Below are 20621 nucleotides of genomic sequence, written 5' to 3' on the forward strand. Positions count from 1 at the left end.
CCGCATCTCCTGCATCTTCTACATTGGCAGGCAGATACTTTACCACCTGAGAAGCCCCTGAATGTCCTATGTCTACTTGTTATTGAGTTGTTGGCCTTTTTTGTATTGATTTAAATGGACTCCCAGTTTTTTTGAAAGAAAATTAACTTCTTAAATCTCAACATTCAAAAAACTAAAATTATGGCATCTGGTTCTGCTACTTCATGGCAAATATATGGGGTAACAAGGGAAACAGTGACAGACATTATTTTCTTGGGCTCCAAAATCAGTGTGGATGGTGACTGCAGCCATGAAATTAAAGGACACGTGCTCCTCGGAAGGAAAGCTATGACCAACCTAGCATCGTATTAAAAAGCAGAGTCATTACATGGCCAACAAAGGTCCATAGTCAAAGTTATGTTTTTTTCCAGTAGTCATGAACAGATGTGAGAATTGGACCATAAAGAAGGCTGAGCACCAAAGAAATGATCCTTTCAAACTGTGGTGCTGGAGGAGACTCTTGAGAGTCCCTTGAACTGCAAGAAGATCAAACCAGTCAATTAAAAAGGAAATTAATCCTGAATATTCATTGGAAGGACTGATGCTGAAGCTGAGGCTCTGATACTTTGGCCACCTGATGCGAAAAGCCGACTCATTGGTAAAAACCATGACACTGGGAAAGACGGAAGGCAGGACAACAAGGGGACAGCAGAGGATGAGACGGTTCGATGGCATCACTGACTCAACAGACATGAGTCTGAACAAACTCCAGGAGATGGTGAAGAACAGGGAAGCCTGGTGTGCTGCAGTCTATGGGATCACCAAGAGTCGGCACAACTAAGCAACTGAACGACAAGAAGTTCCTTAAATATGATGCGTGGCTAGTTTTCTCCCAGTATGTCTCTGGAGTTCTAATTTTGTTTATGTTAGTTATTGCCATGCACAGGTTTTATCTGTCTTTATGCAAACTCATCAACTTTTCTTCTTTATAGTTTCTGCTGTTTCACAACACTCAGGGCAAATGAACTCTCATATTTTGCTGGTGGATATAAGCTGGTAGAGTCACTCTGGAAAACTGTTTGGCAATATATACTAAAATTAAACATACACATATCCTGTGACCCAGCATTTCCTCTCAATTCCAACGGAAAATGAGCACTTGTGCTCTCCCCACAAACATGCATAAGAATGTTCTCAGCAGTTTTACTCCCAAAAGTATAAACAACCAAAATTTCTATCAACAGGAGAATAAAGTGTGACATATTAACACAATATAATTCAACACAACACTAAAAAAGAACTATTACTAAAATGGAAGTAGCTATTCCCCTACATGTTAGCTAAATCAAACTTTTTTCTCTTCACCAATCATACATATTAAAAATGCTTTCATTATGTTGCTATGTGCAACATAAATAAATCCCATACATAATATTAAGCAAAAGAAACTAGACCCAAAAGACTTACCATATGATTCAATTTATGTGAAGACCAAAACCAGGCAAAACTAATCTATGGACAGAGGTCAGAATAGTAGTTATCACTAGGGGAGGTCATATTGACTAGGAAGAACATAAGAGAGATTTTCTAAGTGTTGGAGATGGTCTACATCTTGATCAAGGCAGTGAGTACTTTGTGTATACACACATAAAAATTTGTTGAGTTGATCCCTTAAATATGTGTACTTTCCTGTGAATTGCATTTCGATAAAAGTTTCTTTTTCATTAAATAAAAATAATGTTTATTTTCTGAGAGGCAGGAAGACCAAGTTGTTTGTGGTTTTGTTATTGTTGTTTAGTTGCTAAGTCATGTCTGACTCTTTCGCGATCCCATGGACAGTAGCCTGCCAGGCTCCCCTGTCCATGGGATTTCCCAGGCAAGAAACTGGAGTGGGTTGCCATTTCCTTCTCCAAGGTTTTTCTCTTTTAAAGTGAGATCACAAGCTAGCTTTTTTCCCCCCCCAAATGGCTACTCAGTTTGAGTGAAGTGAAGTCACTCAGTCGTGTCCGACTCTTTGCAACCCCGTGGACTAGCCCCCCAGACTCCTCCGCCCATGGGATTCTCCAGGCAAGAATACTGGAGTGGGTTGCCATCTCCTTCTCCAGGGGATCTTCCCAACCCAGGGATCAAACCCAGGTCTCCCGCATTGCAGGCAGATGCTTTACCGTCTGAACTGAAGGGTTTAGAGGCCGTCAAACGGACACGACCTATAAAGGCAATTTTGATGGTTTTACATAGAAATTACCTCTAATGGAAGAGAACACAAATGGGAACTATTTGAGATACATTTCTATGTAAATGTAGTTTGCACATAATTCAGCATTTTAACTGAGCACTCTGCAACCTAGACCAAATATCAATTATCTCTTGAGGTTTTCTACTATGTAACAACATCAAATCTACATAGGAACAAATGTTACTCCTGCTTTTCTCTTCTATATCAAATGTCCTGAAGCCTTTGTGTCTCTCTGGAGAGAGGCCGAGTTTCTGAAGGCACATTCCAGTATAAACATCATCGATGGGGTAAAGAAGGACCCGGTCAGTCATATTGTACAGTCTCAGGGCCAGGTGGCCGGAGTAGAGGAATCTGCCTCCTCCTGCATAAGGCGGGTAGACGCCAGTGTAAACAACTTCCGGGATGTAGTACACCCAATACTATTTATTGAAAATTTGTTTTCATCTTTATCACATTTGACATTTCTACAAATAAGGCTACTTCAGTCCTCTCAACTCTATCTAGTGTAACTTGTCTACTCTGGTGCTCTTTATTACTTCTGCTTTAACACAGACTCTAATAGCATTAATCCCTTCTTCATGAACACTGGCTTTTCCATAATTTTTATGAAAAATTTCACTTTTGTCCTTTCATATGAACTTTAGAATCAAGTTTTGAAAATCTTGTTTGAGATATTATTATTATACTGGGTTTACAGATTATATTTTATGAACTTCAAGATACCTTCAATATGAAACTAACACAACACTATAAATCAAGTATACTCCAATAAATATTTTTCTAAAAAGATACAATTATTTTATGTACCACTAAAAAAAGAAAGACATTGCCCAGCTATGGCATAATACTGACGATTTTTATGTCTATTGTTAAATTACTTTTTTCTCTTCAAAAATTTTGTTAGGAAGATATGCAATACCTCTAGAAGTCTATAAAACATTATTGAGAAAAAAAACAAAAGAAGATCAAAACACATGGAGAGATAATATTCATAAACTAGAAGACTCATTGGTATAAAGATTGCAGTTGCACCTAAACTTACCATTGTGGAATCTTACAAGCTGATTTGAAAAGGTATATGCAAATGCAAGGAGCCCAAAATAACCAGGAATTATCTATTGCATATCCAGATTTATCAAACTAGAGTAGTAATTCTCAAACTTTTTTTTTAGTCTTATACTCTTACAAGTTATTGAGACTCTAAAGAGCTTTAGTTTATGGGAGTTTATCTTTTACCTTTGAAACTAAACAGAAAATTCATTTTAAAATAATAAGAAGCTTATCACATGCTAACAGAAATAAATTTATGAAAAACTGTTTTCCAAAACATTTAGTGAGAAGAGTGGCACTGTTTTACATTTTCATAAATCTCTTCAACATCTAGCTTAACAGGAGATGGCTGGATTCTCAAATCTGCTCCTTTATTCATTCAACTTCAATATCACACGTCACACATTCTCTGGAAAACCTACTGTGCACTCATGAGACAGTTGAGTGAATAAAGCAAATAACATCTTATTATTACTATGAAAACAGTTTTGACCTCAGAGACCCCTTAAAGGGTCTCAGGGACTCTACATGGTCCCAGGAGAGCTACTGAAATAGACTACTTAATGCAATGGCATTTTGGCATAAGGACAGACAAAATAGAGAAATGGAATAGGAGGGCCCAGACAAATCCTTGTCTATACACCCAGCTGACTCATGACCAAAGTGACTCTACAGAGCAGGGGACAGCGGACATTTTAAAAAGCAGTGCCACAATAATACTGGGTTGGCCAAAAACCTTGTTCGGGTTTTTCTGTACAATGTAATGGGAAAAGCCCAAACACTTTGGTCAACCCAACAGTAATTAGATATTTATATAGGAAAAGAACTAAATTGATCCCTATCTTACACCATTAAAAAAATCCCACATAGACTGTTGATCTATGGATAGCAAAACCTAACAGAAAACAATAGCAAATATATCTTCATCACCTGGATACAAAAAGTTCTAATTATAAAGGAAAAGACTGATGTACTTAACTATATTAAAATTGAGAATTTGTTCATCCAAAAATACCTTTAAGAAAACGAAAAGGTAAGGCAAGCCACGAGTGGAAGATGATATCTGCAATATAGGTATCCGAAAATACACACACACACACACACAAATAAGAAAAAGACAGAACAGCAGATAGGAAAATGGGCAAATGATTTTAATGAGTCCTTCAAAAAGATGACGGTCAATAAATAAACGAAAGGCTGCTCAATCACAGTAGTAATCAGGGGAATGCAAATTAAAACCAACAAGGATTGTTAAATAGTACAACCACTTTGGGAAACTATTCTGTAGTTTCTAATAAAATTAGATGCCTGCCTGATGACCCAAAATCCACACCTCAAATATACTCAAGAGAAATGAGTATGTATATATAGAAAGATGTGCATGAGAATGTTCATAGCAGCTTAATTCACAATAGCCAAACTTAGAAACAAGTCAATAAAAAAAATGATAATCATAAAATGGGACTGCTGCTGCTCCTGCTAAGTCACTTCAGTTGTGCCTGACTCTGTGCGACCTCATAGACAGCAGCCCACCAGGTTCCCCCATTCCTGGGTTCTCCAGGCAAGAACACTGGAGTGGGTTGCCATTTCCTTCTCCAATGCATGAACGTGAAAAGTGAAAGTGAAGTCGCTCAGTCATGTCTGGCTCTTAGCGACCCCAAGGACTGCAGCCTACCAGGCGCCTCTGTCCATGGGATTTTCCAGGCAAGAGTACTGGGGTGGGTTGCCATTGCCTTCTCCGAAAATGAGACTAAGCAATGAAAAATGGGACTAAGCAACTGATAAAACCGGTGCAACTCATCGAAAAAAAAAAAGCAAAATAATCAACTGTGATATATTTGTATAAGAGAACATTCCATAATAACGAACCAACTACAGCTCCATCACACACAGATGAATCTCACAAAATAATGTTGAGTGAAAACAGCCAGAGCAAAGTATACAAAATAAATGGTTCCATTTATATAAGGTTGAAAAAGCAGGCAAAACTAAACTACCAAATTTGGGTGCAACCTTAGGTAGAAAAGTAAGAAAGTGATTACGATATGATATCATAAGAGTCAGGACAGAGGGCTTCCCTGATGGCTCAGTGGTAAAGAACCTGCCTACCAACACAGGAGACACAGGTTCAATCTCTGGTCTAGGAAGACCCCACATGCCTTAGAGCAACTAAGCCCATGCATCACAACTACTGAGCCTGCACTCTAGAGCCCACAAGCTGCATCACTGAAGCCCACGCACCCTAGAGCCAGTGCTCTGCAACAAGAAAAGCCACCACAATGAGAGGCCCACGTACCACAATGAAGAGTAACCCTGTTCTCTGCAACTAGAGAAAAGCCCATACAGCAATGAAGAGACAGCACAGCTAAAAATAAATAAATAAATAAAATTTTATATATATATCGTCAGGACAGAGATCACTCTAGTGAAGGAGCAGAAGTATAGTTCATAAGCAGGAATTTTAAGGAGGGCTTTCTGCGATGCTGACAATTGTCTACTTAGTGACCTGAATGTTTGTTAACAAGGCTTATGCTTTTTAATCACTACGTCAAAGAAAGATGCACAGACCAATGACTTTTCTGTATGTATCAGAACAAAACTGAAAAGGTTACAAATCAGAAAAAAAAAAAAAAGATTTTAAAAAGTCAGCTGGACTCGGTAACTGATGGGGTTTGCTGGGGGAAGAGAGAAATAAAGAGACAGCCAAGGGAAACTGCCAGATTTCTGACTTGCACACCAGTTTGGGTGGGGATGCCTTTCACTGAGATAAGGAAACAGCATTTTCAGGGGAAAGATATGAATTTAAGCTTGGACACGGTGAATTTATAGTACCTTTGAGACATCCAGGTAGAGATGTCCAGTGGGCAATTAGATATGCCGATCTCGAGCTCAAAGGAGAGGTCCAGGTGAGAGAGAAATTTTGGATTCACCTGTCAGGGAAATCATGGACAGGGAGATGACTGTCTAGGGAAAGAAGATTGACAAGGAGGTATGGGGCTGATCCCGGGCATGCCAACATTTAACGGGCAGGTCCAGGAGGATAAGCCAGTAAAAAAGAACAAAAAAACTGAGAAGGACCCAAGTGGTGGGAGGACTATCAAGAGTGTGTGGTGAACCATTAAGCAAAGGAAGAGAACGCCTCCTGAGTAATCAGTCACTCACTGCAGGTTGGTGCGTAGTGAAGAAAGCATACGGGTTATGTGCAATACTCAGAGAGCCAGTTTTTACTCCACCTCTCTCTGGCTGATTGGGGAAAAGAACAACCAAGAGAAAACCAATGCTTCTGAGAATGGTTCTAAGTTTTCATGTTGTCTTTAGAAGTGGGAAACGAAGGCCCCTCTCACTCTTCTCCCTGCTTCTCAGGAAGGAAGAAGATAAGACTGGAGAGCGTTAGGTCTGCACCACTGGGCAGAATCGGTATGAAAAGGTCAGCACACAGGTGCAAGCTCACTTTTACGTGTCTTCATGTGACTGAAATGGCATGAGACGCCTTCAAGAGAGGACTTCTGCTACTCCAAGGAAGAGCCAGGGCTAAACCTACTACTTGGGCAGAAAAGGCCAGAGGCAGGAGGCCAAGGCCAGATCAGCAGTCAGCCGGGGCAAATGGGCTCTCTCTGGTTACAAGGCCCTGAGCACTGATAGGAATGAGTCAGGCCAGCTTCGCCCACATCACAGGAGAAAGATCTAGCTGTGCTCAAAAACTGGGGAGATGGAGGGCATCCATCTCATGGCCTGGGTCAGTTTCAAACAAATGAAGCTAAACTACATTGAGAAAAACAGCAACTCCACATAAAAGCAGTGGGGCTCATTGGAGTCTTCTGTCTTGGGCTTTGGTGCTCAAGTCCTAGTCAAGGATAAGAGGCAAAGTTTGGTGGTTTTTATTGCCAGTACAAATCCTTAATATAAATCTCTGCCTTAGGAGCCCCATAATTTGAAAACTGTGGCTGTGGACTGGAGAGAATTCTAATATTCCTGGATCCCACCAGAATACCATCCTAAAATTTCTCAATTTCTAGTACCAGATCAATCACATACAAAACACAACACAATGGGCATCTAGGTTAAATGTGCATGAGATTAGCAACTTCAGAAGAAGCAGAAAGCCAAAACAGGTTTGTTCCTTAATAAAAAGATTTTAGTGAAGGCTGTCTCCTTCCCAAATTCACCTATAAAGTCAGTACAACTCTAATCAAAATTTCAATGGAATTTTTTTAGACCTTATCAAAATAAATTTTAAAATTCACCTGAAACAATAAATGCATGATAACAGCCAAGAAAAAACTGAAAATGAGCATATTTGCTCTGCTGCTGCTGCTAAGTCACTTCAGTCGTGTCCGACTCTGTGCGACCCCATAGACGGCAGCCCACCAGGCATCCCCGCTCTATCTAGTATCAAACTGTAGTATATAAAGCTGCAGGGGGAAGGGGGACTGTGTAATAGAATTCTGCAGAAACATACACAAACACACCACGGGGATTGAACAGCAAATCCAGAGGCCCTACGTATATAAAGAAATTCTTGCAGCATTTCAAACATGGACAAGTCAATAAGTGAAATTAGGAAAAGCTTGTCAATTTAGAAAAAAGATCTCGACTCCACATCAGACAAAAAGTAAATTCCACATAAACTGAAGGAGTAAATATGATATGAAAAAACAAATTTCAAACACATGAGAGTTAAAAAAAAAAAAATCTTGGGATGGTAGAGATTTTGTTAAACAAGATTAAAGGAAAAAAAAAAAAAAACAAACCTCAAAAGCTACAAAGAAGTCAAAGATGGGACCACATAAAAAGTTTAAAGTTCTATATGAATAAAAACACCATAAATGAAATTAAAAGACAAGTGAGAAGAAACTAGTTGAAAAAATATGTGTAATGCATACAACAAAGGATTAACTACTGCATATCTGAAGAATTCCTGCTAATCAATAAGAAAAAAAAAAAAGACAACCCTGAAGGGGAAAAAATGGTCAAAGACATGAACAGGCAATATCCAGAAGGAATATGAATGCCCATTAACATGTCTGCACAAAAGTTAGGTTACAGACTCATCTAAAGTCTGATAAGCTACATTTTAGATGATTAAGAAATTAATTTTTTCAATACTAAAAGAAATTAATAAATATACATTCATCTGATGTCAGAATGAGAAATGCCCTTATAAACTTAAAACCTAACAAAAACTTAAAGAAAAATAAATTTTATATACTTTAAAAAAACCCTAGTACTGCAAAAATTAATGAAATAGAAAATGGCAAAAATATTAACAAATATAATAAATTGTTCATATACTTTAAATATAGAAAGCATTATCTAAATCAATATAGAAATTCTTAGATCTATACGAGCAAGACTAGAGAATAAATGCAAACAGTTAAAACAATGTGAAAACCATGAAACCTTGCTTGTACTTGTGGGGGGAAAGGAAGTCAAAACAATGAGATGACATTTTTCACACATGAAATTGATAAAGGTGTAAAAAAATGAGAATGGCCAATACTGGCAGAGGTACAGGGCACCTGATGATCTCCTATTTACCTTACAGGTGGAATTTTTAATGATATGAGAAAAGAGTTGTGACTTGTTAAATAAGGAAAAAAGATATAAAATACATACAGTATGATCTCAACCATATTTTAAAATAACAGCTAAGTTTTATGGACACTTACTTCTCTGCCAGACACTGAGCTAAGGCTGTCTACAGGTTATTGGTGCACTGGTGCACTTCATATTTACAATAATCTTGAGTTAGACACTTTATTATCCTCATTTTATAGACAGACTGTGACAAGAGAGATCAAATCATGGAGCCAAGGTTTCAACCCAGATACATCTGCTCTAGCCTGTGATTGTAACTACTAGTACAATGGACAGGTGGAAATAAATCAAACTCCTAAGAGTTGAATATACTCCTCTCACTTCCTATTTTGTCATGGATATTCCATTACTTTACTTCTAAATATAATGCTGCTTTCAAAAGGTCAATAATCACACAACAGTGACAACAGCATCCTTGAAATGCTGACAGTTTCAGGTGCTAATGACAAAAGAAACTTTATAGATCATAATCCAGGGGATTTAAAACAATTTTTTAAAGCAAAGGAATGCTTTTCTAAGTGAAATTTTATATGGACCTACAATATGAGAAACAAAGCAGCATTTTATTCTATTAGTGTATTTGAAAAGTTCAAATTTATAATATTTACAGTGAAATTCTTCTGATGAACTCAAACCGGGACAAATCTGTTTTGTTTATTGCCCAGTATAAAAAAAAAAAACCTGATTCACAGAGATTAGCAGTTACAAATAAGTCTTTGTCATTCTTTTAAAAACAGCACATTACTGCTATCTAAGGATTTATTACACCTGTCCAGAAGTCCAAGTAGAAAAATTCTAAGTTAAATCTCTAATAATATCAATGAGAATATGTGGTAACCACAAATATTTTGGTAGAAAGAAAAATATGAAGCTTAAAATATATACTAATCTGACATCAAGACATTATATATACAAAGCAGTCACATGTTACTGCACAATGAAATGAGAGCTGTCTATAGGAGCAAATTTGCTCCTATAATCTTACATGAACAAATAAGCACTGGTCTGAATTTTTAAAAGAACAATATAAACAAAGCTACAATTTTTCCAATCAACAGAATTTTTAGAAATTCAAGTACATGCACAAGGAAAGCAAGAAATGTCATTATAAGAATCGTTACCTGGCTGTTGGCATTATGGATAATTTTAGTTTTTTTCTTTTTGTTTATTTTCCCTCAAATATCCTAAATACATTGCCTTTTCTTTTTTTTTTTATGTCCCATCTAAAAATAGTTATAAATCATAGGAATTTGCAAAAAACTATACAGGAAGGTCCCAAGGACCCTTCACCTAACTTCCTTCAATGGTAGTATCTTACATACTTCTAGTGCAAGATCACAAGGAAACTGACTGTGGTACAATCCACAGAGTTTATTAATTAATATTTTCACCACTTTCACATTCATGTGTGTGTTCTATGCAATTTCATCACATTTGACACTTGTAGCTTTGAGTAACAACAGTTGAGATACAGAACTGTTCCCTCCCTACAAAGCTCCCTCATGCTGCCTCCTTAACCACACCTTCCCCTATTCCTAACTCCTGGCAACAACTAATCCATTCTTCATCTCTATAATTTTGTTATCTCAATAATGTTATATAAATGCAACTGTATAGAATGTAACCTTTAAAGACTGACTTTTTTTTTTAACCTAGATAATCTGGCAGTACAAATCAGCAGTCTTTAATTTGTTAAAATTTAGCATGATATAACATTTGAATGTGTATCAATGTTTGAAGTGAAATGGAAATCGCTCAGTCGTGCCCAACTCTTTGCGACCCCATGGACTATAGTCTGCCAGACTCTGTCCATGGAATTCTCAAGGCCAGAATACTGGAGTGGGAAACCGTTCCCTTCTCCAGGGGATTTTCCCAAAACAGGGATCGAACCCAGGTCTCCCGCATTGCAGGTGGAAATAGGTGGATTCTTTACTGTCTGAGCCACCAGGGAAGTCCAAGAATACTGGAGTGGGTAGCCTATCCCTTCTCAAGCAGATCCCCAACCCAGGCATAAAACAGGGGTCTCCTGCATTGCAGGAGATTCTTTACCAGCTGAGCTACCAGGGAAGCCCTGGGTAACAATGTTTACAGTGTTTTAAAGTTTACAATGGTAAAAATGTGACTCAAATGCTTATGAAATCTATGTTGTACTACCATAAAACTAGGATTCTGGGGAATGAATTCTTTAAATTAATAATCTGGTACAAATCTAGTGCAATCTAGTACAAACACATTACAGAAGAGAAGCCCATGGCACAGTGCTTCTAAGTCTTATCTATGTTTACAAGAACACGTGGATTACAAGAATGCCTGGCTGTGCATTTTTCTGGCCAGCCTCTAGATTTCAGTCCTTTCCTGACCCAGGTAAGTTTCTGTTACGTGAGAATATGACTGTTTGCTTCCCTCCACAGAATGGTCACCATTTTTGCCTTTCCACATATTTAGAATTCTTTCAAATCAGCCAGGAAATGAATCTCTCTCAAATTCTTGGTTCTGGAGATTTACCTCCACCACACCCCAGGCCCAACTCTCTAGTCTCTAAGTCCTTATGAATCAACACCTCTCTCAGAAAGGACTATCCCACCCTAGTACAAATTCAAAATAACTCTTTTCCCCTCCCCCCTATACCTCCAGGTACCTAGATCCACCTGATGATTCTCCTCTCAGCTATTCTGTCAGGTCTTCCTGATCTTCACCCCACTAGAAATCTCTTCACTAACTAGGTGTGACAAAAGCCCTATCTTTACAAGTTTAGGCTTAGAAAGCAAACACTCCAAGGAGTTACTTCTTGAGCATCATGCCTTCATAGCAATGTCCTTGCTTTTCCAAAAAGATCACTCTCAATAAGTGAAAGCTAAAACATGAAACTAGGCACAGATTGAAAAAAAAAAAAAAAAAAGCATAGATGTGTGTCTATTTTTTAAAATTTGGCTCATATTGGTATTACTGTATCACTATCAGATCAAATGAAATTTAAAGTAGAGGTAAAGAGGGACTTCCTTGATAGTCCAGTTAAGACTGAGCTCCCACTGCAGGAGTATCGGTTTGATTTCTGAAAACTGGAATCAAAGTGTGAAACTAAGATCCCACAAGCTGCAGAGCAAAAAAATTAAAAATAAAGTAGTGGTAAAGAGCCAGATTGCCTGGGTAAAAATGTGATCTCTGCCACTGTATTTTCTAAATCAAGTTTCATTTACCGTCTGTGTACTTCAATCTTCTCATCTGTAAAATGGTGATAAAAATGCCTCACAGGACAGTTTCAAGAATTAAATAACATATGTAAAGCATTCAAAACAGTGCCTAGCACACAGTAAACATTATCCAAGTATTAACAATTATCTCTAACACATGGCAATCCAGCTTCACCTCTTTGTGACATCTATTCCGCTTACACTCTGATGTTCATACTGCTCCTGAAACAATGGTCACATAAGAATCTGTGTTTTATTTATTAAATTCATCTTGATCAAAACTAACTAGCAGAACAAATTTTCTCTTACATAGAAGCAGTTACTATTAACATTCCACCAAACATTCCACCACTATAAAAGTATAGTGGTGATGGAAAGAATGCTAGCAAAGAGGAAAGTACAGATCACAACACAGAATATGGCAGCTTTATGTTTAAAAAACTGGGAGACTAATGTCATATTTATGCTTGTATACACATAAGATGGCTCTATAAAGTTTCATGTCTGATTAAGGAAAGGGAGAAGTACAAGCCTGGGAGAAGGATCATGAAAGGGGTGATTCATTGTATATACTTTAGTATCTTTCAAATTTGAAGCAGTGAATATATTATTTATGTGTGTGTTAGCTGCTCTGTCATGTTTGACTCTTTGCAACCCCACCAACTGTAGCCCACCAGGCTCCTCTGTCCATGGAATTCTTCAGGCAAGAATACTGGAATGGATTGTCATTCCCTTCTCCACAGGATCTTTCCAACCCAGAGATCAAACCTGGGTCTCCTGCACTGCACGCAGATTCTTTACCGTCTGGGCCACCAGGGAAGCCCATATTATCTGTATAAGAATCTACTTTTTAAAATGGAGGTGGTAGGTGGTGGTCCCTCTAAACAAGTACTCTGGAAGCTAGTCTTCTAGTCCCAAGCTGCACTAACTCTGTTACCCTGGGCAAGTCATTTAACCTGTGACTATAGCTGGACCAAGCTAGGGACAGCAAAGATTTCTAGGTTCTAATCTAATTCCAAAAATGTATCTCAAAGAGGAGGGTAGTAAATAGATGGTACTATCTTTAAGATATGAGGGGGTACTAGTTCAACATTTTGCAAAGTAAGGCAACTTTTTGAGAACATGAACTATCTTTCAAGATTATTTCTGTCTTACATAAAAGCTCTTCTTAGAAGGGGTCTAATGCAACTTACAGGAAATACCTTTAAAGAATATTCTGCTCATTATTTTGTGTCTCTCGTCATACCTTTGGAGTTGTTTAAATGGATTTTATTAAGTTTTGTGTGTTTTTTTAACATGGACCATTTTTAAAAATCTTAACTGAATTTGTTACAATACTGCTTCTGTTTTATGCTTTGGTTTTTTGACCCCTAGGCATGTGGGACTTTGCTCCCTGATCAAGGGATTGAACCCATGACCCTGCACTGGAAGGCGAAGTCTTAACCACTAGACTACCAGGGAAATCTCTGGACTTTAAGTTTTTATACTAAAGTCTTTATACTATGCCATGGAGTGAGCAATAAAGCGCATGTGTGCATGCTCAGTTGCTAAGCTGTATCTAACACTTCATGACCTCATGGACTGCAGCCCACCAGGCTCCTCTGTCCATGAGATTTTCTAGGCAATAATACTGGGTTGCTATTTTCTTCTCCAAGGGATCTTCCCAACCCAGGGATCGAACCAGCATCTCCTGTCTCCTGCACTGGCAGGATTCTTTACCACTGAGCCACCTGGGAAGCCCCAGCAATAAAGTACACTAGAACAATTTACACTTAAAATACATAAATACTACACCTAAAACAAGAAACTTCTACTATTTAAAGGCATTTATGATGAGACACTGCAAAAAAATAATCATTCCACCTCCAGTCAATAACAGCTGTAACTAATTGAGTACATACTTTATTCCAAGTATCATCCATTTATTCATTCCGTGTATCCTTTTTAATCCTACCATTCATCTGGCAAAGTAGGTTTTAATATCCCCGTTTAACAGGAGAAGCAACTATGGCTCCATGAAGATGACAATTAACTTGATGTCACAGTCTAACAAGTGAAGAGCTAGGAGTCCACCAAAAATCTTTGGATCCGAGCTCAGTGCACTAGACAGGGATTAGCTGCCAGGCTGGTGCAGACTTGCAATGATGTTTTTTAGTAATTTAAAAGTAAACGAGGAAAAGTAAAAAGAGAGTAAACTTTTCAACAAAGCTAACTGATTCAATTTAAAGGTCTTTCATGCTGAGATTTGGTTCTAATTATTTGAGTTAAAATATCCTTACTTAAAATGACAGTGACAGTCTTTTGTCTCCTGCATTAGCAGGTGGGTTCTTTACCACTAGGAAGAAGCCCGGCACCTCTCTTGCAGCCTCCCAATTTGGGGGGGAATACTTCTGAAATCCAAAAAAATTTGGAAACTACTTCCTTAGACAATGACGCCTCCCAAAATAACAGAGGACTTCACACAGACACCTCAAGACTCTCTCATTAATCTCTATTTTACTTAGATGGGGACACTGAAGGATTGAGAAATGGGAATAAAGTGAGTTTCAGCGATCCAAAATCACATGAGTTAATGTTGGGCTGGGCAGAGAACTTTCCTCAAGATGTGTTTCACTGGTTGATTTTTCTCATTCTTTATCTTCAATTCTACTCACTCAAACCTGGGCTCAAACTTTCTCTTCCTAAAATAGGAACAGAAAGTTTGTGACTACATTCTTTACTACTACTGCTAGGTGGCAATCAATACTTAAGTCAAATAAAAAGATCTACTACTTGAGGCCTCCAATAATTTGCTTTTATTTAAAGCCTTTTTCACTTTGACAAAATAAAAACTTTTAATTAGGTTTAGTGTACTACTTCCAAAAGAAAATTGGTCAATAAATCAGACTCAAGCAAATTTCCACATTTCTCTATCTCCACTGTATGTGTGTGTGTGTGTGTGTGTATATATATATATATAATGTATATAGATAGATAAATATAGTGTGTATATATATATACACACACATATGGCTTTGCAAGTAGTTTACAAACAAGTTGGTCAAACTAGATAAATTTCTTGAATTCTACTGTACACATGGCAAATTTACTGTATACATAGCTATTTACTTTTCTTATTAGCATACTTCTCTTATTTCTTACCTCCTTTGGTGAGCAAATTTAAAATAGTCTATGTACACAGCTACACAATTAAATATTAGTTTCAGTCACAACATATTAAATTCACATTTAAAATTATAAAGAGATCCAGATTTTTCAGTCTTACACATCTTTTAATCTCACTTGATGCTATTTATATTATTTTATGGTGCCTTATTAAAATGAAATCAGAGCACAAAAACCTGTATCTCGCAGGACACATAACGGAAAATATTTAAAATCTGTACTTACTACATGACTCAAACCCACTCTTTTTGAAGGAGAGCCAATTTTAAGAACTTAAACATACAGTCTGGATAACATAAATCACTCTTTCCATGCCCAAAACTTAACAGATCTAGTAAAATTATAGACTATAATGTATCCAAAAGCTAAAACTGGTAATAATGTTGCTTAAATTCCACATTAGTCTAATATCAAAACTTATTTTATTTCTTCTTTTTTCAAATACCTGATATATACTGCTGCACAGTCTTTTCATTATATATTTATTCAGCTAACTTTGGGTGCAAGGTACTCGAAGTATAAAAGTCCTTCCCAATGGATAGTGAAAATAATATACAAATGTTTACATAAAATACACTCAGCAGTCCTCAAAAGGGTATCTGAGAGTCTGTTAGGTCTATTAACTTGGTTCAAAATACCCAACAACAAATGTAAACTTTTTGTTACTTTGTTGTATTTTAACTGTTAACTGGTATCTACGTTTTAAACACATTGTGTCTAATGTAGCAATGATGATAACTATTTTCCCACTAAAAAGTTACAGATGAGAAAGAGTACTTGGCTCACTAAGAACATTAAGGGGAAAAGATCCTCAGCCTGGAGCTTGTAAATAGTAACAAGACAAACTCCAATGCTAGGTTGTTCATATAATCACCAATATGTAGGTCAAAATAACTAGTGAGCTATATACATGACTGTCTGCCTAGCAATTTACAGATCAACAGGAGAAGAACTGCTCAAACGTGACTACCGCTAACAAACTCAAAATATTAGGCATAGTATGTCTCTATTAACAGTGCAACCTGTGTAACCTAGCAATTGTAAAATAATTTCTTTTACTTTTGCTACTTTTTAAAAAGGAACCCTCCTAAAAAAAAAAAAAAAAAAGAGCCGTCACTTTAAAGATGTAAATTCCTCTTTTTTTTCAAAGTAATTTGCCTAGGAAAATCTAACGCAGAAAATAAAGTGTAACAGATAAATCAACTACAACATGCTTAAAAACCTAAGATTATCAGTAAAACAAACCAATCCTTTCAGTTTAGCAATCTATGTATTTTTAATCTTCGGTGGGTATTTCATTATAATAACCGACAACGTTTAAAAGTCACCCTTATTCCCCAAACATCGTCATCACACATGACATATTTTACTGAAATTAAGCTGAGACTAGACCCAAACTCAGGCCACCGGGTATCCCGAAATATACGAGGGGGAATCCAAGAAATCAGATATGTTGAGTGCCGGTATCTTCTTCCAGAGTAGGGTCAAATTCGTGTTTGCCCGCAAATGTCACTGTCTCAAGAAGTCTGCAAAATTCCCATCAGCGCTCCAGAGTACAAAGAGGCCTGACCACGGAAACACCTGTCCTAGCACCGGGAAGACATTGGGAAATGCAACCTCCGAGCCCACGCCGGCCGCACAGCCTAGGGCAGCAGCGGCGACCCCGGACGAGGGGTGGACACTGACCTCACAGCTACTTCGAGCAGGGTCCCGCACCCCCGACCCGCCTCCCGGGGCGAGAACCAGGAAATCTGTCAAGCCAGCCGGGACCCACCCTCCGTGAGCCCCACTCGCTCCTTCCCAGCCTCCCCAACTGCTCTCGGTCCGCTCCGGCCTCCCCGGCTGCACTCTGCCACCTCATCCCTCCCTCCTCGTCGCTCTCGCGGCCCCGCCACCTCAGCCCTGGCGGCCTGCACTCCGGCCGCCCCCCACCCCGGGCCGCCGCTCCCCTCCGGCCCCGGCCGCGGCCCCCTGCCCGGCTCGCGGCGCCGTCGGTCCCTTCGCGGCCCGGTCCCCGCCACCCCCCCAGGCCGGAGCTCCCGCCGCGCGCTCCCCACCCCCAGCCTCCGCCCTCGCCCCGCTCGGCCGCTCCCGGCCCGCTCCCCCCAGCCGGGCTACCTGGAGGCAAGGGCGGCGGAGCACTTCACCCAGGGCCCCAGGTCGCAGAGGGCCCGGTGCTCGGGGTCCCGCTCCTTCTCCCGCTCCACGTGGTAGGCGTAGATGGAGAGCAGGATCCCGGCGGCGCACACTGCATACCGGGCCACCCGCTCCCAACGCGGCACCGACACTCTCAGCAGGACGGGCGCCGCCATCTTCCCCCCTCCGCCGCCGCCGCCGCCGCCACCTCCTTCACCGCCGCCGCCGCCGCCGCCTCCCTCCGCCTCCACCTCAGCCGCCGCCGCCCGTCGGGGCCCGACCCAGCCGCTGCCGCTACCGCCACCGCCTCCGCCGCCGCCGCCACCGCCGCCGCCGCCGCCTCGCCCCATTGGCTCGACCGCCTCCTCCGGGCCCCGCCCCCACAGGCGCGCGGCCCAACCGCCCCGAAAGGAGAGAGCCCTGCCGGGCTGTGAAGGCGCGCGCGGGCGCGGAGGGAGGGGGCGGAGCGCGCAACCGCCCGAGAGGCCGGCCGGCGGGCGGAGCCAGAGGCGGCGCGGCGCGCGCAGCGGGCGGGGCCAAAGAATGGGCGGGGCCATGGGGTGAAGGGCGGGGCTTTGGGGCGGGAGGGGAGGGGCAAGCAGGGGTGGGGTGGGGCGAGCAGGGGTCGGGTGGCGCGGGCGGGTCCTATAGGACTGGGTGCGAGGAATAAATTTCAAAGATATCAACGTGTGTGACTGGATAAGCCCTTGGCCCCACCTCCTGGGGGGCTAATCAATGGCCATACTTTCCGCTTTTTTTTTTTTATCATCACTTGGTAAATTTTCACCCAATCCAAATTAACCTTGGCCATTGGCCAGAATTCCAGAGCCAAGCTCTAGAACCACGCTTATGTTCCCTGATGTTCTCCATCACCACCTCCACGCACTTCATATTCAACAAGTGCAAGCTGAACTATTTTTAAAAATTATTTCTGAATGCCTTGCTTCCCTGTGAGCTGAATTTGAGATGGCTTAACTAAAGTCTGAGAGCCGAGGAATTGATGCTTTTGAACTGTGGTGTTGGAGAAGACCTTTGAGGGTCCCTAGGACAGCAAAGATATCAAACCAGTCAATCCTAAAGAAAATCAACCCTGAATATTCATTGGAAGGACTGATGCTGAAGCTAAAGCTCTAATACTTTGGCCTCCTGATTCGAAGAACTGACTCACTGGAAAAGACCCTGATGCTGGGAAAGATTGAAGGCAGGAGAAGAAGGGGATGACAGAGGATGAGATGGTTGGATTGCGTCACTAACTCGATGGACACAATTTTGAGAAAGCTCTGGGAGTTTCTGATAGGAAGGGAAGCCTGCGTGCTGCAATCCATGGGGTCCCAGAGAGTCAGACAGGACTGAGCAACTGAACTGAACTGAAAACATAGGAAACAATAGTTCCTACATCAAATGTTGTTGTCAGAATTACATACAGATTAAGAACTTGAGAACAAGATGGCAGGGGTGGGGGAAGTCGCCAGCATTCATGAGCCACTGAACAACAACAACATACTTCATGTAATACAGTAAAATATAAAAATGAACTAAAAAATTGGGATGAAGAAAAAACCTATTCAAAATATAAGGAAAGACCAGGAGTAAGAACATAGACAAGTAGGCCATAGAGTAGCATATAATAATTAAAACTGAGCCACAAATCTGGCTCTGAGCTTCCTGGTGGCCAAAACTAAAAGAAAAACACATGTATGTTATTCTCACTGTCTCTAAGAAACATATTGTTCTTAGATATTGCTAGCTTTTTCCTGGTTGTAACTGCAAGGAGATCCAACCAGTTCATCCTAAAGGAAATCAGTCCTGAATATTCATTGGGAGGACTGATGTTGAAGCTGAAGCTTCAATACTTTGGCCACCTGATGCAAAGAGCTGACTCATTTGAAAAGACCCTGATGCTGGGAGAGATTGAAGGTGGGAGTAGAAAGGGATGACAAGATGAGATGGTTGGATGGCATCACCGACTCAATGGACATGAGTTTGAGTGAACTCTGGGAGTTGGTGATAGACTGGGAGGCCTGGCATGCTGCAGTCCATGGGGTCGCAAAGAGTTGGACACGACTGAGTGACTGAACTGAACTGAACTGTCCAAGATTTGTTTCATATAGTGATTTTGAGTAACTGTTGTCCTTGTATTATGTATTGATCAGTAACAAACTTCCCCAAACTTAGTAACTTAAAGAAAGTGAAGTGAAAATCACTTAGTCGTGTCCTACTCTTTGCAACCCCATGGACTGTAGCCTGCCAGACTCCTCTATCCATGAAATTCTCCAGACAAGAATACTGGAGTGGGTAGCCATTCCCTTCTCCAGGGGTTTTTCCTGACCCAGGGATCGAACTCAGATCTCCTGCATCGCAGGCAGATTCTTTACCAGCTGAGCTACCAGGGAAGCCCAAAATAAAGGAAAATACATATTTCCTCATAGTTTCTGTGGGTCAGGAATTGTTTAGCTGGATTCCCTGGCTCAGGGTCTCTCACAAGGATGCCATCAGGATGTTTACTGGGGCTGCAGGCATCTCAAGGCAGGAGAATCCTCTTTCAAGCTCACTCACATGGCTGTTGACTGGATTCATGAGTTTCTGGCCACTTGCATTTCTCCATAAGAAGCTGCTAACTTCCCTGAGAGCAAGGGATAAGAGAGAGAGAGAAATGGAAGTCACAGTCTTTTTTGTAACCTACTCTCAGAAGAGACAGCCCACCACTTTTACATATTCTATTACTTATATAGGAAGTTCACGGTTCACATATTGCTGAAGCCTGGCCTGGAGAATTTTGAGCATTACTTTACTAGCGTGTGAGATGAGTGCAACTGTGCGGTCGTTTGAGCATTCTTTGGCATTGCCTTTCTTTGGGATTGGAATGAAAGCTGACCTTTTCCAGTCCTGTGGCCACTGCTGAGTTTTCCAAATTTGCTGGCATATTGAGTGCAGCACTTTCACAGCATCATCTTTCAGGATTTGGAATAGCTCAACTGGAATTCTATCACCTCCACTAGCTTTGTTCCTAGTGATGCTTTCTAAGGCCCACTTGACTTCACATTCCAGGATGTCTGGCTCTAGGTCAGTGATCACGCCATCGTGATTATCTGGGTCGTGAAGATCTTTTTTGTACAGTTCTTCTGTGTATTCTTGCCATCTCTTCTTGATATCTTCTGCTTCTGTTAGGTCCATACCATTTCTGTCCTTTATCGAGCCCATCTTTGCATGAAATGTTCCCTTGGTATCTCTGATTTTCTTGAAGAGATCTCTAGTCTTTCCCATTC

The 20621-nt window shown here is 40.4% G+C and overlaps 1 protein-coding gene across 2 annotated transcripts in view; it reads right to left on the reverse strand.

Annotated features, from left to right (window-relative positions):
- Positions 1 to 17661, reverse strand: part of VKORC1L1 (vitamin K epoxide reductase complex subunit 1 like 1) — a 60012-nt gene extending 42351 nt beyond the window's left edge. Inside the window, exon 1 of one of the 2 annotated variants that reach the window (XM_025275185.3) lies at positions 17338 to 17661. In XM_025275185.3, the coding sequence (XP_025130970.1) occupies positions 17338 to 17531 (194 nt within the window). In that variant the 5' untranslated portion in view covers positions 17532 to 17661. The remainder of the gene's footprint in view (positions 1 to 17337) is intronic. The other variant, XM_025275186.3, reaches the window with a different exon arrangement.
- Between the last annotated feature and the right edge of the window lie 2960 nt (positions 17662 to 20621).

The sequence above is a fragment of the Bubalus bubalis genome, chromosome 24 (genome assembly GCF_019923935.1).
Source record: "Bubalus bubalis isolate 160015118507 breed Murrah chromosome 24, NDDB_SH_1, whole genome shotgun sequence".
Taxonomy (NCBI): Eukaryota; Metazoa; Chordata; class Mammalia; order Artiodactyla; family Bovidae; genus Bubalus; species Bubalus bubalis.